The 23,398-nt window shown below is 43.2% G+C and overlaps 1 protein-coding gene across 2 annotated transcripts in view; it reads left to right on the top strand.

Annotated features, from left to right (window-relative positions):
• Positions 1-23,398, top strand: part of dlg4a (discs large MAGUK scaffold protein 4a) — a 180,788-nt gene continuing 157,390 nt past the window's right edge. The window contains exon 1 of one of the 2 annotated variants that reach the window (XM_090226670.1): positions 1-508. In XM_090226670.1, coding sequence (XP_090082796.1) covers positions 479-508 — 30 coding nt within the window. In that variant the 5' untranslated portion in view covers positions 1-478. The remainder of the gene's footprint in view (positions 509-23,398) is intronic. The other variant, XM_036968065.2, reaches the window with a different exon arrangement.

Here is a 23,398-nt window from a genome sequence, read left to right as displayed (position 1 = left end):
TCTCTCTCTTTCTCTCTCTCTCGCTTTCTCTTGCAGAGCGAATCTCCCCTTTTTCCCATACCACCTCTCCTTTCTACTTCCTTCCCTCTCTGTCCATCTCCTTTCATATTCATCCCTGCTTCTCCTCTTCTTCTCTTCCTCTTCTCCTCTTATAGAAGAGTTCCCTCTCCCTCCCCCTCTCTCTCTCCCTCTCCCTCTCTCCCATACTGATTCGGAGCACACCCTCTCTCTTGCTCTTTCTCTCTCTTTCCCTGTGTCCCTCCCCCTCCCTCTTTACGTTTCCCCTCCCTCCATCCTCTCTTTCCCTCGCTGGTTCAGTAAGTAAAGAAAGAGATACACGGAAGCAAAGAAAAAGGGGGAAAGGCAGGACGAGAGAGAGCAGGAGTGGGGCAGGCTGGGGCGAGGGGTGTGGGGTCTCAGCCCTCTGTTGTGGGGGGTTGGGGGTTGAGATACACCCCACCTGTTTGTTCTCACTACCATGGACTGCCTCTGCATTGTGACTACAAAGGTAAGCTGATCCGCCGTTGCTTCCACAGAGAGAGAGAGAGAGAGAGAGAGAGAGAGAGAGAGAGAAAGAGAGAGAGAGAGAGAAGGAGAGAGAGAATGAGAGAGAGAGAGAGAGAGAGAGAGAAGGAGAGAGAGAAGGAGAGAGAGAATGAGAGAGAGAGAGAGAGAGAGAGAGAGAGAGAGAGAGAGAGAGAGTAATAGCCTCCTTGTGTTATCTGCTTTGTCTCACCCTTTCTTTGTGTCTGGGTTAAACGGTAAATGTAACAGGGCAGCATGTCTTTGCAAAGATAGGATATTTGATCATTATTTCTCTCCTGTAAGCTCTTTGTGGTCTTTTGTTGCTACTTATATAGGGGTGGCAAGTAGCATAGTGGTTAGAGCATTGGGCCGGTAACCGAAAGGTTGATAGATCGAATGTCCGAGCTGACAAGGTAAAAATCTGTCGTTCTGCCCCTGAACAAGGCAGTTAACCCACTGTTCCTAGGCTATCATTATAAATAAGAATGTGTCCTTATCTGACTAGTTAAATAAGTATATTTTTCTTGAGAGTAAACTGCACTGGCTGAGAGTGTTAGTGTGTTAGTAGCATTGTCCCTGTCTTTCTCTATATTTCTGTTTCTCCCACTCTCTTTCTCTCCTCCATATCCCTCTCTGTGTGAGGCTGTGTGAGTGTGCTAGCTAGCAGGGAGTGGGTTAACCTGCATGGCAGGATGCTGTAGGAGTGATTGAGCTAGTGAATAGGCCTGAGGTTGGGGTGCTAATTCTGGCTTTGTGTCATGTTGGAAGGTCCAGGATGTCAGTAGATGGGACCAGGCCTGGGCTCCCTGCATGCCTCAACCTCCTCATTTAGACACCCTCACTCTCACCTCAACCACTGCCATGGAGCTAGCTCACACACAAGCTGGGAGCTCCCACAGCCTCACACACACACATACATACACACACAAAGCGTGTGTTATATCACACACACGAGGCCAGTGACATGCTGGGGCTGACTGCTCCACACAGCCAGCCCCTGTCGTGAAATTGGCTCTCAGAGAGAGAACGTTTATGGAATTCCATCCAAGCCCTGTCTCTCAACTACTCAGCCTGCTCCCAGTCCCAGGCTCTCTCCTCTCCCCTCCTCTCCTCCCCACTACTCTCCTGTTCTCTCCCCTACTCTTCCCTTTTCTCCCTCACTCTCCCCCTCTCTCCCTACTCTCCTCTTCTCGCCCCTACTCTCCTCTCCTCTCCCCTCCTCTCCTTTACTCTCCATACTCTCCTCTTCTCTACTTACTCTCCCCTTCTCTCCCGTCTCTTCCCTTCTCTCCCTTACTCTCCTCTTCTCTCCCTTCTCTCCCCCACTCTTCCCTTCTCTCCTGTCCCCTACTCTTCCCTCCTCTCCCCTACTCTTCCCTCCTCTCCCTTACTCTCCTCTTCTCTCCCATAATCTCCTCTTATCTCCCATACTCTCCTTTTCTCTCCCCTACTATCCTCTTCTCTCCCATAATCTCCTCTTATCTCCCATACTCTCCTTTTCTCTCCCTACTCTTCCCTTCTCTCCCCTACTCTTCCCTTTTCTCCCCTACTTTCCGCTACTCTCCTCTTCTCTCCCCTACTCTCCTCTTCTCTATCCTGTCCCCTCCTCTAACCTCCTCTCCTCTCCCATACTCTCCTCTACTCTTCTCTCCCCTACTCTCTTCTTCTCTCCCCTACTCTCCTCTTCTCTCTCCTGTCCCCTCCTCTGCCCTCCTCCCCTCTCCCTTACTCTCTCTTCTCTCCTCTTCTCTCCCCTACTCTCCTTTACTCTCCATACTCTCCTCTTCTCTACCTACTCTCCCCTTCTCTCCCCCACTCTCCCATCTCTTCCCTTCTCTCCCTTACTCTCCTCTTCTCTCCCCTAATCTCCTCTTCTCTCCCATGCTCTCCTTTTCTCTCCTCTACTCTCCTCTTCTCTCCCCTACTCTCCTCTTCGCTTCCCTTCTCTCCCCCACTCTTCCCTTCTCTCCCTACTCCATTCTCTCCCTACTCTCCTCTTCTCTCCCCTACTCTTCCCTTCTCTCCCCTACTCTTCCCTTTTCTCCCCCTACTCTTCCCTCTTCTCCCCTACTCTCCGCTACTCTCCTCTTCTCTCTCCTGTCCCCTCCTCCCCTCTCCCTTACACTCCTCTTATCTCTTCTACTCACCCCTACTATCCTCTTCTCTCCCCTACTCTCCCCTACTCTCCCCTACTCTCCCCTCCTCTGCCCTCCAACCCTCTCCCTTACTCTCCTCTTCTCTCCCCTACTCTCCTTTACTCTCCATACTCTCCTCTTCTCTACCTACTCTCCCCTTCTCTCCCCTACTCTTCCCACACTCATCTTCTCTCCCCTTCTCTCCCATACTCTTCCCTTCTCTCCCCTACTCTCCCCCTTTCTCCCCTCTTCTCTCCCCTACTCTCCTCTTCTCTCATCTTCTCTCCCCTACTCTTCTCTCCCCTACCCTCCTCTTCTCTCCCATACTCTCCTCTTCTGTCCTCTCCCCTTCTCTCCTCTTCTCTCCCCTACTCTCCTCTTCTCTCCCCTACTCTCCCTGACTCTTCCCTTTTCTCCCCTACTCTCCTCTCCCCTACTCTCCTCTTCTCTCCCCTACTCTTCTCTCCCCTACTCTCCTCTTCTCTCCCCTACTCTTCTCTCCCCTACTCTTCTCTCCCCTACTCTCCTCTTCTTTCCCCTACTCTCCTCTTCTCTCCCCCACTCTTCTCTCCCCTACTCTCCTCTTCTTTCCCCTACTCTCCTCTTCTTTCCCCTACTCTCCTCTTCTTTCCCCTACTCTCCTCTTCTTTCCCCTACTCTCCTCTTCTTTCCCCTACTCTCCTCTTCTTTCCCCTACTCTCCTTTTCTTTCCCCTACTCTCCTCTTCTTTCCCCTACTCTCCTTTTCTTTCCCCTACTCTCCTCTTCTTTCCCCTACTCTCCTCTTCTTTCCCCTACTCTCCCTGACTCTTCCCTTTTCTCCCCTACTCTCCTCTCCCCTACTCTCCTCTTCTCTCCCCTACTCTTCTCTCCCCTACTCTCCTCTTCTCTCCCCTACTCTTCTCTCCCCTACTCTTCTCTCCCCTACTCTCCTCTTCTTTCCCCTACTCTCCTCTTCTCTCCCCCACTCTTCTCTCCCCTACTCTCCTCTTCTTTCCCCTACTCTCCTCTTCTTTCCCCTACTCTCCTCTTCTTTCCCCTACTCTCCTCTTCTTTCCCCTACTCTCCTCTTCTTTCCCCTACTCTCCTCTTCTTTCCCCTACTCTCCTCTTCTTTCCCCTACTCTCCTCTTCTTTCCCCTACTCTCCTTTTCTTTCCCCTACTCTCCTCTTCTTTCCCCTACTCTCCTCTTCTTTCCCCTACTCTCCTTTTCTTTCCCCTACTCTCCTCTTCTTTCCCCTACTCTCCTTTTCTTTCCCCTACTCTCCTTTTCTTTCCCCTACTCTCCTTTTCTTTCCCCTACTCTCCTCTTCTTTCCCCTACTCTCCTTTTCTTTCCCCTACTCTCCTCTTCTTTCCCCTACTCTCCTCTTCTTTCCCCTACTCTCCTCTTCTTTCCCCTACTCTCCTTTTCTTTCCCCTACTCTCCTTTTCTTTCCCCTACTCTCCTCTTCTTTCCCCTACTCTCCTCTTCTTTCCCCTACTCTCCTCTTCTTTCCCCTACTCTCCTCTTCTTTCCCCTACTCTCCTTTTCTTTCCCCTACTCTCCTCTTCTTTCCCCTACTCTCCTCTTCTTTCCCCTACTCTCCTCTTCTTTCCCCTACTCTCCTCTTCTTTCCCCTACTCTCCTCTTCTTTCCCCTACTCTCCTCTTCTTTCCCCTACTCTCCTTTTCTTTCCCCTACTCTCCTCTTCTTTCCCCTACTCTCCTTTTCTTTCCCCTACTTCCTCTCCTCTCTCCTGTCCCCGCTGCTCTCCTCCCCTCTCCCTTACTCTCCTCTTCTCTCCATTACTCTCCTCTTCTCTCCCCTACCCTACCTCTTCTCTCCATACCCTCCCCTTCTCTCCCTACTCTCCTCTCCTATTCCCTACTCTCCTCTTCTCTTCTCTCCCTTACTCTCCTCTTCTCTCCCCTACTCTCCTCTTCTCTCATCTTCTCTCCTCTTCTGTCCTCTCCCCTTCTCTCATCTCCTCTCCCCTACTCTCCTCTTCTCTCCCCTACTCTCCTCTTCTCTCTCCTGTCCCCTCTGCCCTCCTCCCCTCTCCCTTACTCTCCTCTTCTCTCCCTTACTCTCCCCTACTCTCCTCTTCTCTCCCCTACTCTCCTCTTCTCTCCCTTACTCTCCTCTTCTCTCCCCTACTCTCCTCTTCTCTCCCCTACTCTTCTCTACCCCACTCTCTTCTCTCCCCTACTCTCCTCTTCTCTCTCCTCTTCTCTTCTCTCCCCTCCTCTCCTCTACTCCCCGCTCCTCTCCCCCCTTTCCCCTACTCTCCCCTCCACTCTCCTCTCCTCCCTCTACTTTCCTATCCCCTCCTCTCCTCTCGTCGAGAATCCTGGTGGGTTTTCACACACACTTACACAGTCACACACACACACACAAAACAAACATACACACAATCACTGTCACAAACACTCACAAACACGCAAACAGCCTAGCAGCTGCTCCTGCATGCTGGCTGTGGGAGTGTGTGTGAACCATGCTAATACAAGGACTGTGGGACAGATGAGAGGTATCTCATGCACACACTGGATGAACTTGGACAGGCTCTTGTAGTTTTTTATGGGAAATGTGGTCCAGTATTTGCTCTCTGTATGTAGGAACTCTCACCACTATCCCGAATGCAGTTTTATTTATAGAAGGGGAAAGAATGCTTGGTTGGCTCAGTTTTTCCTAAATCATTGCTTGTTTAGCCACGGAAAATCTGATTAATTTGCTTATCAATCACTTTGAATAAAGCCAGTTCCCTTGACAACAGGGCTCCTTATGGCCAGTTGACAGAGATAGCCATCATAGGGAAGATGAGCATGAAGAGGCAGTGTGTCATTTAAGCCATTACACTTCATTTATGTGTGTGTGTGTGTGTGTGTCTCTGTCTCTCTCTGTCTGTCTGTCCGTCTGTCCGTCCGTCCGTCCCTGTGTTTACGGTTGGAAAACATGCATCTCACTGTTTCAGACAGTCTGTATCATTAAGTAGAAGATTCCAATGAATGACGTTCAGTAGCTATGCCTATATGGCTTACAGCCTTCACTGGGCTCCGTGGGTAGCTTTAAGGTGTATTAATGCAGGCTGAGAAGTATTTAAACTGCAGAGCAGAGACAAGCTTAACTAGCTCAATTAAAGTGCAGATATACGTATATATATATATATATATATATATATATATATATATATATATATATATATATATATATATATATATATATATATATATATATATATATATATATATATATATATATATATATATATAGAGAGAGAGAGAGAGAGAGAGAGACCTTCATTTAGATAATAATAGAGGTACACCTGCTGTAATATCCAGCTCATCAGTCTCCTGTTATCTGTCCCTTTGTACGATATCAACATACATCGTAATAAAATATATACTTTATATAGTGTGTTTCATAAAGAATCTCCAAGTCGCTTTTAAAAAACAAACAAAAACCTATTCAGAGAGTGGTTAGTTCACTGGAGATGGTCTTCCACAGCTAGATAATGATGATGTCGTTCAGTAGGTATACTGTCACCCTATAGCTTTGTCTTTTGATAGCTTAGCTTGTTCATGCTTGTACCTGACTTCAATGAAAAAGCTTTGATTCAACTTGAATCCAAAATGGCTGTGTGTTCCCTGCCCATTAAACTGTATTCTGGCTCTGTGTTTGGTGCAATAGCGAAAGAGGAGGTCCAGGCAGGCTTCCATAGGCATGCTCTTCTCTTTCATCCTACTCTCTCTTCATTTTGCTGCTTTACTCACTCATTATGTTTCACTGTCCTATTTACTCACTCATTATGTTTCACTGTCCTCTTTACTCACTCATTATGTTTCCACTGTTGTCTTTACTCACTCATTATGTTTCCTCTGTTCTCTTTACTCACTCATTATGTTTCACTGTCCTCTTTACTCACTCATTATGTTTCCTCTGTTGTCTTTACTCACTCATTATGTTTCCTCTGTTGTCTTTACTCACTCATTATGTTTCCTCTGTTCTCTTTACTCACTCATTATGTTTCCACTGTTCTCTTTACTCATTCATTATGTTTCCTCTGTTCTCTTTACTCACTCATTATGTTTCACTGTCCTCTTTACTCACTCATTATGTTTCACTGTCCTCTTTACTCACTCATTATGTTTCACTGTTCTCTTTACTCACTCATTATGTATCCTCTGTTCTCTTTACTCACTCATTATGTTTCACTGTCCTCTTTACTCACTCATTATGTTTCACTGTTCTCTTTACTCACTCATTATGTATCCTCTGTTCTCTTTACTCACTCATTATGTTTCACAGTTGTCTTTACTCACTCATTATGTTTCCACTGTTGTCTTTACTCACTCATTATGTTTCCTCTGTTCTCTATACTCACTCATTATGTTTCCACTGTTCTATTTACTCACTCATTATGTTTCATCTGTTCTCTTTACTCACTCATTATGTTTCCTCTGTTGTCTTTACTCACTCATTATGTTTCCAATGTTCTCTTTACTCACTCATTATGTTTCCACTGTTGTCTTTACTCACTCATTATGTTTCCTCTGTTCTCTTTACTCACTCATTATGTTTCACTGTCCTCTTTACTCACTCATTATGTTTCCTCTGTTGTCTTTACTCACTCATTATGTTTCCTCTGTTGTCTTTACTCACTCATTATGTTTCCTCTGTTCTCTTTACTCACTCATTATGTTTCCACTGTTCTCTTTACTCATTCATTATGTTTCCTCTGTTCTCTTTACTCACTCATTATGTTTCACTGTCCTCTTTACTCACTCATTATGTTTCACTGTCCTCTTTACTCACTCATTATGTTTCACTGTTCTCTTTACTCACTCATTATGTATCCTCTGTTCTCTTTACTCACTCATTATGTTTCACTGTTCTCTTAACTCACTCATTATGTATCCTCTGTTCTCTTTACTCACTCATTATGTTTCACTGTTGTCTTTACTCACTCATTATGTTTCCACTGTTGTCTTTACTCACTCATTATGTTTCCTCTGTTCTCTTTACTCACTCATTATGTTTCCACTGTTCTCTTTACTCACTCATTATGTTTCCTCTGTTCTCTTTACTCACTCATTATGTTTCCTCTGTTGTCTTTACTCACTCATTATGTTTCCAATGTTCTCTTTACTCACTCATTATGTTTCACTGTCCTCTTTACTCACTCATTATGTTTCACTGTCCTCTTTACTCACCCATTATGTTTCACTGTCCTCTTTACTCACTCATTATGTTTCCTCTGTTCTCTTTACTCACTCATTATGTTTCCTCTGTTCTCTTTACTCACTCATTATGTTTCCTCTGTTCTATTTACTCACTCATTATGTTTCCACTGTTCTCTTTACTCACTCATTATGTTTCACTGTTCACTTTACTCACTCATTATGTTTCCTCTGTTGTCTTTACTCACTCATTATGTTTCCTCTGTTGTCTTTACTCACTCATTATGTTTCCTCTGTTCTCTTTACTCACTCATTATGTTTCCTCTGTTCTCTTTACTCACTCATTATGTTTCCTCTGTTCTCTTTACTCACTCATTATGTTTCCTCTGTTCTCTTTACTCACTCATTATGTTTCCACTGTTGTCTTTACTCACTCCTTATGTTTCCTCTGTTCTCTTTACTCACTCATTATGTTTCACTGTCCTCTTTACTCACTCATTATGTTTCCTCTGTTGTCTTTACTCACTCATTATGTTTCCACTGTTCTCTTTACTCACTCATTATGTTTCACTGTCCTCTTTACTCACTCATGTTTCACTGTCCTCTTTACTCACTCATTATGTTTCCTCTGTTCTCTTTACTCACTCATTATGTTTCACTGTCCTCTTTACTCACTCATTATGTTTCCTCTGTTCTATTTACTCACTCATTATGTTTCCTCTGTTGTCTTTACTCACTCAATATGTTTCCTCTGTTCTCTTTACTCACTCATTATGTTTCCTCTGTTCTCTTTACTCACTCATTATGTTTCCTCTGTTCTCTTTACTCACTCATTATGTTTCCACTGTTGTCTTTACTCACTCATTATGTTTCTTCTGTTCTCTTTACTCACTCATTATGTTTCACTGTCCTCTTTGCTCACTCATTATGTTTCCTCTGTTGTCTTTACTCACTCATTGTGTTTCCACTGTTCTCTTTACTCACTCATTATGTTTCACTGTCCTCTTTACTCACTCATGTTTCACTGTCCTCTTTACTCACTCATTATGTTTCCTCTGTTCTCTTTACTCACTCATTATGTTTCCTCTGTCCTCTTTACTCACTCATTATGTTTCCTCTGTTGTCTTTACTCACTCATTATGTTTCCACTGTTCTCTTTACTCACTCATTATGTTTCACTGTCCTCTTTACTCACTCATGTTTCACTGTCCTCTTTACTCACTCATTATGTATCCTCTGTTCTCTTTACTCACTCATTATGTTTCACTGTTCTCTTTACTCACTCATTATGTTTCCTCTGTTCTCTTTACTCACTCATTATGTTTCCTCTGTCCTCTTTACTCACTCATGTTTCACTGTCCTCTTTACTCACTCATTATGTATCCTCTGTTCTCTTTACTCACTCATTATGTTTCACTGTTCTCTTTACTCACTCATTATGTTTCCTCTGTTCTCTTTACTCACTCATTATGTTTCCTCTGTTGTCTTTACTCACTCATTATGTTTCCTCTGTTCTCTTTACTCACTCATTATGTTTCCTCTTTCCTCTTTACTCACTCATTATGTTTCACTGTCCTCTTTACTCACTCATGTTTCACTGTTCTCTTTACTCACTCATTATGTATCCTCTGTTCTCTTTACTCACTCATTATGTTTCACTGTTCTCTTAACTCACTCATTATGTATCCTCTGTTCTCTTTACTCACTCATTATGTTTCACTGTTGTCTTTACTCACTCATTATGTTTCCACTGTTGTCTTTACTCACTCATTATGTTTCCTCTGTTCTCTTTACTCACTCATTATGTTTCCACTGTTCTCTTTACTCACTCATTATGTTTCCTCTGTTCTCTTTACTCACTCATTATGTTTCCTCTGTTGTCTTTACTCACTCATTATGTTTCCAATGTTCTCTTTACTCACTCATTATGTTTCACTGTCCTCTTTACTCACTCATTATGTTTCACTGTCCTCTTTACTCACCCATTATGTTTCACTGTCCTCTTTACTCACTCATTATGTTTCCTCTGTTCTCTTTACTCACTCATTATGTTTCCTCTGTTCTCTTTACTCACTCATTATGTTTCCTCTGTTCTATTTACTCACTCATTATGTTTCCACTGTTCTCTTTACTCACTCATTATGTTTCACTGTTCACTTTACTCACTCATTATGTTTCCTCTGTTGTCTTTACTCACTCATTATGTTTCCTCTGTTGTCTTTACTCACTCATTATGTTTCCTCTGTTCTCTTTACTCACTCATTATGTTTCCTCTGTTCTCTTTACTCACTCATTATGTTTCCTCTGTTCTCTTTACTCACTCATTATGTTTCCTCTGTTCTCTTTACTCACTCATTATGTTTCCACTGTTGTCTTTACTCACTCCTTATGTTTCCTCTGTTCTCTTTACTCACTCATTATGTTTCACTGTCCTCTTTACTCACTCATTATGTTTCCTCTGTTGTCTTTACTCACTCATTATGTTTCCACTGTTCTCTTTACTCACTCATTATGTTTCACTGTCCTCTTTACTCACTCATGTTTCACTGTCCTCTTTACTCACTCATTATGTTTCCTCTGTTCTCTTTACCCACTCATTATGTTTCACTGTCCTCTTTACTCACTCATTATGTTTCCTCTGTTCTATTTACTCACTCATTATGTTTCCTCTGTTGTCTTTACTCACTCAATATGTTTCCTCTGTTCTCTTTACTCACTCATTATGTTTCCTCTGTTCTCTTTACTCACTCATTATGTTTCCTCTGTTCTCTTTACTCACTCATTATGTTTCCACTGTTGTCTTTACTCACTCATTATGTTTCTTCTGTTCTCTTTACTCACTCATTATGTTTCACTGTCCTCTTTGCTCACTCATTATGTTTCCTCTGTTGTCTTTACTCACTCATTGTGTTTCCACTGTTCTCTTTACTCACTCATTATGTTTCACTGTCCTCTTTACTCACTCATGTTTCACTGTCCTCTTTACTCACTCATTATGTTTCCTCTGTTCTCTTTACTCACTCATTATGTTTCCTCTGTCCTCTTTACTCACTCATTATGTTTCCTCTGTTGTCTTTACTCACTCATTATGTTTCCACTGTTCTCTTTACTCACTCATTATGTTTCACTGTCCTCTTTACTCACTCATGTTTCACTGTCCTCTTTACTCACTCATTATGTATCCTCTGTTCTCTTTACTCACTCATTATGTTTCACTGTTCTCTTTACTCACTCATTATGTTTCCTCTGTTCTCTTTACTCACTCATTATGTTTCCTCTGTCCTCTTTACTCACTCATGTTTCACTGTCCTCTTTACTCACTCATTATGTATCCTCTGTTCTCTTTACTCACTCATTATGTTTCACTGTTCTCTTTACTCACTCATTATGTTTCCTCTGTTCTCTTTACTCACTCATTATGTTTCCTCTGTTGTCTTTACTCACTCATTATGTTTCCTCTGTTCTCTTTACTCACTCATTATGTTTCCTCTTTCCTCTTTACTCACTCATTATGTTTCACTGTCCTCTTTACTCACTCATGTTTCACTGTCCTCTTTACTCACTCATTATGTATCCTCTGTTCTCTTTACTCACTCATTATGTTTCACTGTTCTCTTTACTCACTCATTATGTTTCCTCTGTTCTCTTTACTCACTCATTATGTTTCCTCTGTTCTCTTTACTCACTCATTATGTTTCCTCTGTTCTCTTTACTCACTCATTATGTTTCCTCTGTTCTCTTTACTCACTCATTATGTTTCCTCTGTTGTCTTTACTCACTCATTATGTTTCCTCTGTTCTCTTTACTCACTCATTATGTTTCCTCTGTTCTCTTTTGTCATGTACTGTCATGTTGTGTCTTGTCTCTGTCCTTTCCCTTCACCCTGTCTCCCTCTGCTGGTCGTTGTTAGGTTACCTTTTCTCCCCCTCTTTCCCCCAGCTGTGCCTTGTCTCCTCCTAACCACCTCGTCACCCCTTTTCCCACCTGTTCCCTTTTTCCCTCTGATTAGGTCCCTATATCTCTCTCTGTTTCTGCTCCTGTCTTTGTCGGATTCTTGTTTGTTGTGTTTCATGCCTGAACCAGACTGTCGTCATGTTTGCTGTAACCTTGTCTTGTCCTGTCGGAATCTGCCGGTCCGTCTGAGCCTACCTATGTTTGGTAATTAAAGAAGCTCTGTTTAAGTTAATTCGCTTTTGGGTCCTCATTCACGCACCGTAACAGAAGAATCCGACCAAGAATGGACCCAGCGACTTCGGATCCTCTCCACTCAGCCGTCGGGATCCAGGGAGCGATGCTAGGCAGACACGAGCAGGAAGTGTCTGCTGCTCGACATGCCGTTGAGACCCTGGCCTCCCAAGTCTCCAACCTCACAGAACAGGTTCACCATCTCCGCCTCGATCCACCGGCCACTTCCAGGGCTTTCGAATCTCCGGAGCCCAGAATCAATAACCCGCCGTGTTACTCTGGGGAGCCCACTGAATGCCGCTCGTTCCTCACCCAGTGTGATATTGTGTTTACTCTCCAGCCCAACACTTACTCCAGGAGCACTGCTCGTGTCGCCTACGTCATATCTCTCCTTATTGGACGGGCTCGTGAGTGGGGCACGGCAATCTGGGAGGCAAGGGCTGAGTGTACTAACCAGTATCAGGACTTTAAGGAGGAGATGATACGGGTTTTTGATCGATCTGTTTTTGGGGAGGAGGCTTCCAGGGCCCTGTCTTCCCTATGTCAAGATAATCGATCCATAACAGACTACTCTATTGAGTTTCGCACTCTTGCTGCCTCCAGTGGCTGGAACGAGCCGGCTTTGCTCGCTCGTTTTCTGGAGGGTCTCCGCGCAGAGGTAAAGGATGAGATTCTCTCCCGGGAGGTTCCTTCCAGCGTGGATTCCTTGATTGAACTCGCTATTCGCATTGAGCGACGGGTTGATCTTCGTCACCGAGCTCGTGGAAAGGAGCTTGCGTTCTCCGTTGCCCCCCTCTCCGCATCACTACCATCTTCCTCTGCCGGCTCGGGTGCTGAGCCCATGCAGCTGGGAGGTATCCGCATCTCGACTAAGGAGAGGGAACGGAGAATCACCAACCGCCTCTGTCTCTATTGCGGTTCCGCTGGTCATTTTGTCACTTCATGTCCAGTAAAAGGCCAGAGCTCGTCAGTAAGCGGAGGGCTACTGGTGAGCGCTACTACTCCTGTCTCTCCTTCAAGATCCTGCACTACCTTGTCGGTCCATCTACGCTGGACCGGTTCGTCAGCTTCCTGCAGTGCCTTAATAGACTCTGGGGCGGAGGGCTGTTTTATGGACGAGACCTGGGCTCGGGAACATGACATTCCTCTCAGACAGTTAAAGGAGCCCACGGCCTTGTTCGCCCTGGATGGTAGTCCTCTCCCCAGGATTCAGCGTGAGACGCTACCTTTAACCCTCACTGTTTCTGGTAATCATAGTGAAACCATTTCTTTTTTAATTTTTCGTTCACCTTTTACACCTGTTGTTTTGGGCCATCCCTGGCTAGTTTGTCATAATCCTTCCATTAATTGGTCTAGTAATTCTATCCTCTCCTGGAACGTCTCTTGTCATGTGAAATGTTTAATGTCTGCTATCCCTCCTGTTTCCTCTGTCTCTTCTTCACAGGAGGAGCCTGGTGATTTGACAGGGGTGCCGGAGGAATATCACGATCTGCGCACGGTGTTCAGTCGGTCCAGGGCCACCTCTCTTCCTCCACACCGGTCGTATGATTGTAGTATTGATCTCCTTCCGGGAACCACCCCCCCCCGGGGTAGACTATACTCTCTGTCGGCTCCCGAACGTAAGGCTCTCGAAGATTATTTGTCTGTAGCTCTTGACGCCGGTACCATAGTCCCCTCCTCCTCTCCCGCCGGAGCGGGGGTTTTTTTTGTCAAGAAGAAGGACGGGTCTCTGCGCCCCTGCATAGATTATCGAGGGCTGAATGACATAACAGTGAAGAATCGTTATCCGCTTCCTCTTATGTCTTCAGCCTTCGAGATCCTGCAGGGAGCCAGGTTTTTCACTAAGTTGGACCTTCGTAACGCTTACCATCTCGTGCGCATCAGGGAGGGGGACGAGTGGAAGACGGCGTTTAACACTCCGTTAGGGCACTTTGAATACCGGGTTCTTCCTTTCGGCCTCGCTAACGCTCCAGCTGTCTTTCAGGCATTAGTCAATGATGTCCTGAGAGACATGCTGAACATCTTTGTTTTCGTTTACCTTGACGATATCCTGATTTTTTCACCGTCACTCCAGATTCATGTTCAGCACGTTCGACGTGTCCTCCAGCGCTTTTTTGGGAGAATTGTATTTTTGTGAAGGCTGAGAAGTGCACTTTTCATGCCTCCTCCGTCACATTTCTCGGTTCTGTTATTTCCGCTGAAGGCATTAAGATGGATCCCGCTAAGGTCCAAGCTGTCATTGATTGGCCCGTCCCTAAGTCACGCGTCGAGCTGCAGCGCTTTCTCGGCTTCGCGAACTTCTATCGTCGTTTCATCCGTAATTTCGGTCAGGTGGCAGCTCCTCTCACAGCCCTTACTTCTGTCAAGACGTGCTTTAAGTGGTCCGTTTCCGCCCAGGGAGCTTTTGATCTCCTCAAGAATCGTTTTACATCCGCTCCTATCCTTGTTACACCTGACGTCTCTAGACAGTTCGTTGTCGAGGTTGACGCGTCAGAGGTGGGCGTGGGAGCCATTCTTTCTCAGCGCTCCCTCTCTGACGACAAGGTCCACCCATGCGCGTATTTTTCTCATCGCCTGTCGCCGTCGGAACGTAACTATGATGTGGGTAACCGCGAACTGCTCGCCATCCGGTTAGCCCTAGGCGAATGGCGACAGTGGTTGGAGGGGGCGACCGTTCCTTTTGTCGTTTGGACTGACCATAGGAACCTTGAGTACATCCGTTCTGCCAAACGACTTAATGCGCGTCAGGCGCGTTGGGCGCTGTTTTTCGCTCGTTTCGAGTTCGTGATTTCTTATCGTCCGGGCTCTAAGAACACCAAGTCTCTGATGCTTTGTCTCGTCTCTTCAGTTCTTCAGTAGCCTCCACTGACCCCGAGGGGATTCTCCCTGAGGGGCGTGTTGTCGGGTTGACTGTCTGGGGAATTGAGAGGCAGGTAAAGCAAGTGCTCACTCACACTCCGTCGCCGCGCGCTTGTCCTAGGAACCTTCTTTTCGTTCCCGTTCCTACTCGTCTGGCCGTTCTTCAGTGGGCTCACTCTGCCAAGTTAGCCGGCCACCCTGGCGTTCGGGGTACGCTTGCTTCCATTCGCCAGCGTTTTTGGTGGCCCACCCGGGAGCATGACACGCGTCGTTTCGTGGCTGCTTGTTCGGTCTGCGCGCAGACTAAGTCCGGTAACTCTCCTCCTGCCGGCCGTCTCAGGCCGCTTCCTATTCCCTCTCGACCGTGGTCTCACATCGCCTTAGATTTTGTCACCGGACTGCCTTCGTCAGCGGGGAAGACTGTTATTCTTACGGTTGTCGATAGGTTCTCTAAGGCGGCTCATTTCATTCCCCTTGCTAAGCTTCCTTCTGCTAAAGAGACGGCACAAATCATCATCGAGAATGTTTTCAGAATTCATGGCCTTCCGTCAGACGTCGTTTCGGACAGAGGTCCGCAATTCACGTCTCAATTTTGGAGGGAGTTTTGCCGTTTGATTGGGGCTTCCGTCAGTCTCTCTTCCGGCTTTCACCCCCAGTCTAACGGTCAAGCAGAACGGGCCAATCAGACTATTGGTCGCATCTTACGCAGTCTTTCTTTTCGCAACCCTGCGTCTTGGTCAGAACAGCTCCCCTGGGCAGAATACGCCCACAACTCGCTTCCTTCGTCTGCGACCGGGCTATCTCCTTTTCAGAGTAGCCTCGGGTACCAGCCTCCGCTGTTCTCATCTCAGTTCGCCGAGTCCAGCGTCCCCTCCGCTCAGGCTTTTGTCCAACGTTGCGAGCGCACCTGGAAGAGGGTCAGGTCTGCACTTTGCCGTTATAGGACGCAGACTGTGAGGGCTGCTAATAAGCGTAGAACTAAGAGTCCTAGATATTGTCGCGGTCAGAGAGTTTGGCTCTCCACTCAGAACCTTCCCCTTAAGACGGCTTCTCGCAAGTTGACCCCGCGGTTCATTGGTCCGTTCCGTATTTCTCGGGTCATTAATCCTGTCGCAGTTCGACTTCTTCTTCCGCGATACCTTCGTCGCGTCCACCCGGTCTTCCATGTCTCCTGCATCAAGCCCGTCCTTCGCGCCCCCGCTCGTCTTCCCCCCCCCCCCCCATCCTTGTCGAGGGCGCACCCATCTACAGGGTCCGTAGAATTTTGGACATGCGTCCTCGGGGCCGTGGTCACCAGTACCTCGTAGATTGGGAGGGGTACGGTCCTGAGGAGAGGAGTTGGGTTCCCTCTCGGGACGTGCTGGACCGTGCGCTGATCGAGGATTTCCTCCGTTGCCGCCAGGTTTCCTCCTCGAGTGCGCCAGGAGGCGCTCGGTGAGTGGGGGGGTACTGTCATGTACTGTCATGTTGTGTCTTGTCTCTGTCCTTTCCCTTCACCCTGTCTCCCTCTGCTGGTCGTTGTTAGGTTACCTTTTCTCCCCCTCTTTCCCCCAGCTGTGCCTTGTCTCCTCCTAACCACCTCGTCACCCCTTTTCCCACCTGTTCCCTTTTTCCCTCTGATTAGGTCCCTATATCTCTCTCTGTTTCTGCTCCTGTCTTTGTCGGATTCTTGTTTGTTGTGTTTCATGCCTGAACCAGACTGTCGTCATGTTTGCTGTAACCTTGTCTTGTCCTGTCGGAATCTGCCGGTCCGTCTGAGCCTACCTATGTTTGGTAATTAAAGAAGCTCTGTTTAAGTTAATTCGCTTTTGGGTCCTCATTCACGCACCGTAACACTTTACTCACTCATTATGTTTCCTCTGTTGTCTTTACTCACTCATTATGTTTCCTCTGTTCTCTTTACTCACTCATTATGTTTCCTCTGTTCTCTTTACTCACTCATTATGTTTCCTCTGTTCTCTTTACTCACTCATTATGTTTCCACTGTTGTCTTTACTCACTCATTATGTTTCCTCTGTTCTCTTTACTCACTCATTATGTTTCACTGTCCTCTTTACTCACTCATTATGTTTCCTCTGTTGTCTTTACTCACTCATTATGTTTCCACTGTTCTCTTTACTCACTCATTATGTTTCACTGTCCTCTTTACTCACTCATGTTTCACTGTCCTCTTTACTCACTCATTATGTTTCCTCTGTTCTCTTTACTCACTCATTATGTTTCCTCTGTCCTCTTTACTCACTCATTATGTTTCCTCTGTTCTCTTTACTCACTCATTATGTTTCCTCGGTTCTCTTTACTCACTCATTATGTTTCCTCTGTTGTCTTTACTCACTCATTATGTATCCACTGTCCTCTCTACTCACTCATTATGTTTCCTCTGTTCTCTTTACTCACTCATTATGTATCCTCTGTTCTCTTTACTCACTCATTATGTTTCCTCTGTCCTCTTTACTCACTCATTATGTTTCCACTGTTGTCTTTACTCACTCATTATGTTTCCTCTGTTCTCTTTACTCACTCATTATGTTTCACTGTCCTCTTTACTCACTCATTATGTTTCCTCTGTTCTCTTTACTCACTCATTATGTTTCCTCTGTCCTCTTTACTCACTCATTATGTTTCACTGTCCTCTTTACTCACTCATGTTTCACTGTCCTCTTTACTCACTCATTATGTATCCTCTGTTCTCTTTACTCACTCATTATGTTTCACTGTTCTCTTTACTCACTCATTATGTTTCCTCTGTTCTCTTTACTCACTCATTATGTTTCCTCTGTTCTCTTTACTCACTCATTATGTTTCCTCTGTTCTCTTTACTCACTCATTATGTTTCCTCTGTTCTCTTTACTCACTCATTATGTTTCCTCTGTTGTCTTTACTCACTCATTATGCTTCCTCTGTTCTCTTTACTCACTCATTATGTTTCCTCTGTTCTCTTTACTCACTCATTATGTTTCCTCTGTTGTCTTTACTCACTCATTATGTTTCCTCTGTTCTCTTTACTCACTCATTATGTTTCCTCTGTTCTCTTTACTCACTCATTATGTTTCCTCTGTTCTCTTTAGTCACTCATTATGTTTCCACTGTTGTCTTTACTCACTCATTATGTTTCCTCTGTTCTCTTTACTCACTCATTATGTTTCACTGTTCTCTTTACTCACTCATTATGTTTCCTCTGTTGTCTTTACTCACTCATTATGTATCCACTGTCCTCTTTACTCACTCATTATGATTCCTCTGTTCTCTTTACTCACTCATTATGTATCCTCTGTTCTCTTTACTCACTCATTATGTTTCCTCTGTCCTCTTTACTCACTCATTATGTTTCCACTGTTGTCTTTACTCACTCATTATGTTTCCTCTGTTCTCTTTACTCACTCATTATGTTTCACTGTCCTCTTTACTCACTCATTGTTTCCTCTGTTGTCTTTACTCACTCATTATGTTTCCACTGTTCTCTTTACTCACTCATTATGTTTCACTGTCCTCTTTACTCACTCATGTTTCACTGTCCTCTTTACTCACGCATTATGTATCCTCTGTTCTCTTTACTCACTCATTATGTTTCACTGTTCTCTTTACTCACTCATTATGTTTCCTCTGTTCTCTTTACTCACTCATTATGTTTCCTCTGTCCTCTTTACTCACTCATTATGTTTCCTCTGTTGTCTTTACTCACTCATTATGTTTCCACTGTTCTCTTTACTCACTCATTATGTTTCACTGTCCTCTTTACTCACTCATGTTTCACTGTCCTCTTTACTCACTCATTATGTTTCCTCTGTTCTCTTTACTCACTCATTATGTATCCTCTGTTCTCTTTACTCACTCATTATGTTTCACTGTTCTCTTTACTCACTCATTATGTTTCCTCTGTTCTCTTTACTCACTCATTATGTTTCCTCTGTTCTCTTTACTCACTCATTATGTTTCCTCTGTTCTCTTTACTCACTCATTATGTTTCCTCTGTTCTCTTTACTCACTCATTATGTTTCCTCTGTTCTCTTTACTCACTCATTATGTTTCCTCTGTTGTCTTTACTCACTCATTATGTTTCCTCTGTTCTCTTTACTCACTCATTATGTTTCCTCTGTTCTCTTTACTCACTCATTATGTTTCCTCTGTTGTCTTTACTCACTCATTATGTTTCCTCTGTTCTCTTTACTCACTCATTATGTTTCCTCTGTTCTCTTTACTCACTCATTATGTTTCCTCTGTTCTCTTTACTCACTCATTATGTTTCCACTGTTGTCTTTACTCACTCATTATGTTTCCTCTGTTCTCTTTACTCACTCATTATGTTTACTGTCCTCTTTACTCACTCATTATGTTTCCTCTGTTGTCTTTACTCACTCATTATGTTTCCACTGTTCTCTTTACTCACTCATTATGTTTCACTGTCCTCTTTACTCACTCATGTTTCACTGTCCTCTTTACTCACTCATTATGTTTCCTCTGTTCTCTTTACTCACTCATTATGTTTCCACTGTCCTCTTTACTCACTCATTATGTTTCCTCTGTTCTCTTTACTCACTCATTATGTTTCCTCTGTCCTCTTTACTCACTCATTATGTTTCCTCTGTTCTCTTTACTCACTCATTATGTTTCCTCTGTTCTCTTTACTCACTCATTATGTTTCCTCTGTTCTCTTTACTCACTCATTATGTTTCCTCTGTTGTCTTTACTCACTCATTATGTTTCCTCTGTTCTCTTTACTCACTCATTATGTTTCCTCTGTTCTCTTTACTCACTCATTATGTTTCCTCTGTTCTCTTTACTCACTCATTATGTTTCCACTGTTGTCTTTACTCACTCATTATGTTTCCTCTGTTCTCTTTACTCACTCATTATGTTTCACTGTCCTCTTTACTCACTCATTATGTTTCCTCTGTTGTCTTTACTCACTCATTATGTTTCCACTGTTCTCTTTACTCACTCATTATGTTTCACTGTCCTCTTTACTCACTCATGTTTCACTGTCCTCTTTACTCACTCATTATGTTTCCTCTGTTCTCTTTACTCACTCATTATGTTTCCTCTGTCCTCTTTACTCACTCATTATGTTTCCTCTGTTCTCTTTACTCACTCATTATGTTTCCTCTGTTCTCTTTACTCACTCATTATGTTTCCTCTGTTGTCTTTACTCACTCATTATGTATCCACTGTCCTCTTTACTCACTCATTATGTTTCCTCTGTTCTCTTTACTCACTCATTATGTATCCTCTGTTCTCTTTACTCACTCATTATGTTTCCTCTGTCCTCTTTACTCACTCATTATGTTTCCACTGTTGTCTTTACTCACTCATTATGTTTCCTCTGTTCTCTTTACTCACTCATTATGTTTCACTGTCCTCTTTACTCACTCATTATGTTTCCTCTGTTGTCTTTACTCACTCATTATGTTTCCACTGTTCTCTTTACTCACTCATTATGTTTCACTGTCCTCTTTACTCACTCATGTTTCACTGTCCTCTTTACTCACTCATTATGTATCCTCTGTTCTCTTTACTCACTCATTATGTTTCACTGTTCTCTTTACTCACTCATTATGTTTCCTCTGTTCTCTTTACTCACTCATTATGTTTCCTCTGTCCTCTTTACTCACTCATTATGTTTCCTCTGTTGTCTTTACTCACTCATTATGTTTCCACTGTTCTCTTTACTCACTCATTATGTTTCACTGTCCTCTTTACTCACTCATGTTTCACTGTCCTCTTTACTCACTCATTATGTATCCTCTGTTCTCTTTACTCACTCATTATGTTTCACTGTTCTCTTTACTCACTCATTATGTTTCCTCTGTTCTCTTTACTCACTCATTATGTTTCCTCTGTTCTCTTTACTCACTCATTATGTTTCCTCTGTTCTCTTTACTCACTCATTATGTTTCCTCTGTTCTCTTTACTCACTCATTATGTTTCCTCTGTTGTCTTTACTCACTTATGTTTCCACTGTTCTCTTTACTCACTCATTATGTTTCACTGTCCTCTTTACTCACTCATGTTTCACTGTCCTCTTTACTCACTCATTATGTTTCCTCTGTTCTCTTTACTCACTCATTATGTTTCCTCTGTCCTCTTTACTCACTCATTATGTTTCCTCTGTTCTCTTTACTCACTCATTATGTTTCCACTGTTGTCTTTACTCACTCATTATGTTTCCTCTGTTCTCTTTACTCACTCATTATGTTTCACTGTCCTCTTTACTCACTCATTATGTTTCCTCTGTTGTCTTTACTCACTCATTATGTTTCCACTGTTCTCTTTACTCACTCATTATGTTTCACTGTCCTCTTTACTCACTCATGTTTCACTGTCCTCTTTACTCACTCATTATGTTTCCTCTGTTCTCTTTACTCACTCATTATGTTTCCTCTGTCCTCTTTACTCACTCATTATGTTTCCTCTGTTCTCTTTACTCACTCATTATGTTTCCTCTGTTCTCTTTACTCACTCATTATGTTTCCTCTGTTGTCTTTACTCACTCATTATGTATCCACTGTCCTCTTTACTCACTCATTATGTTTCCTCTGTTCTCTTTACTCACTCATTATGTATCCTCTGTTCTCTTTACTCACTCATTATGTTTCCTCTGTCCTCTTTACTCACTCATTATGTTTCCACTGTTGTCTTTACTCACTCATTATGTTTCCTCTGTTCTCTTTACTCACTCATTATGTTTCACTGTCCTCTTTACTCACTCATTATGTTTCCTCTGTTGTCTTTACTCACTCATTATGTTTCCACTGTTCTCTTTACTCACTCATTATGTTTCACTGTCCTCTTTACTCACTCATGTTTCACTGTCCTCTTTACTCACTCATTATGTATCCTCTGTTCTCTTTACTCACTCATTATGTTTCACTGTTCTCTTTACTCACTCATTATGTTTCCTCTGTTCTCTTTACTCACTCATTATGTTTCCTCTGTCCTCTTTACTCACTCATTATGTTTCCTCTGTTGTCTTTACTCACTCATTATGTTTCCACTGTTCTCTTTACTCACTCATTATGTTTCACTGTCCTCTTTACTCACTCATGTTTCACTGTCCTCTTTACTCACTCATTATGTATCCTCTGTTCTCTTTACTCACTCATTATGTTTCACTGTTCTCTTTACTCACTCATTATGTTTCCTCTGTTCTCTTTACTCACTCATTATGTTTCCTCTGTTCTCTTTACTCACTCATTATGTTTCCTCTGTTCTCTTTACTCACTCATTATGTTTCCTCTGTTCTCTTTACTCACTCATTATGTTTCCTCTGTTGTCTTTACTCACTTATGTTTCCACTGTTCTCTTTACTCACTCATTATGTTTCACTGTCCTCTTTACTCACTCATGTTTCACTGTCCTCTTTACTCACTCATTATGTTTCCTCTGTTCTCTTTACTCACTCATTATGTTTCCTCTGTCCTCTTTACTCACTCATTATGTTTCCTCTGTTCTCTTTACTCACTCATTATGTTTCCTCTGTTCTCTTTACTCACTCATTATGTTTCCTCTGTCCTCTTTACTCACTCATTATGTTTTCTCTGTTCTCTTTACTCACTCATTATGTTTCCTCTGTTCTCTTTACTCACTCATTATGTTTCCTCTGTTCTCTTTACTCACTCATTATGTTTCCTCTGTTCTCTTTACTCACTCATTATGTTTCACTGTCCTCTTTACTCACTCATTATGTTTCCTCTGTTGTCTTTACTCACTCATTATGTTTCCACTGTTCTCTTTACTCACTCATTATGTTTCACTGTCCTCTTTACTCACTCATGTTTCCTCTGTCCTCTTTACTCACTCATTATGTTTCCTCTGTTCTCTTTACTCACTCATTATGTATCCTCTGTTCTCTTTACTCACTCATTATGTTTCACTGTTCTCTTTACTCACTCATTATGTTTCCTCTGTTCTCTTTACTCACTCATTATGTTTCCTCTGTTCTCTTTACTCACTCATTATGTTTCCTCTGTTCTCTTTACTCACTCATTATGTTTCCTCTGTTCTCTTTACTCAGTCATTATGTTTCGTCTGTTGTCTTTACTCACTCATTATGTTTCCTCTGTTCTCTTTACTCACTCATTATGTTTCCTCTGTTCTCTTTACTCACTCATTATGTTTCCTCTGTTGTCTTTACTCACTCATTATGTTTCCTCTGTTCTCTTTACTCACTCATTATGTTTCCTCTGTTCTCTTTACTCACTCATTATGTTTCCTCTGTTCTCTTTACTCACTCATTATGTTTCCACTGTTGTCTTTACTCACTCATTATGTTTCCTCTGTTCTCTTTACTCACTCATTATGTTTACTGTCCTCTTTACTCACTCATTATGTTTCCTCTGTTGTCTTTACTCACTCATTATGTTTCCACTGTTCTCTTTACTCACTCATTATGTTTCACTGTCCTCTTTACTCACTCATGTTTCACTGTCCTCTTTACTCACTCATTATGTTTCCTCTGTTCTCTTTACTCACTCATTATGTTTCCACTGTCCTCTTTACTCACTCATTATGTTTCCTCTGTTCTCTTTACTCACTCATT

Source organism: Oncorhynchus mykiss, chromosome 29 (genome assembly GCF_057628025.1).
Source record: "Oncorhynchus mykiss isolate SJ-2025 chromosome 29, ASM5762802v1, whole genome shotgun sequence".
Taxonomy (NCBI): domain Eukaryota; kingdom Metazoa; phylum Chordata; class Actinopteri; order Salmoniformes; family Salmonidae; genus Oncorhynchus; species Oncorhynchus mykiss.
Note: the sequence above shows the minus strand (reverse complement) of the source record. Positions and strands in the feature narration are given on the sequence as shown.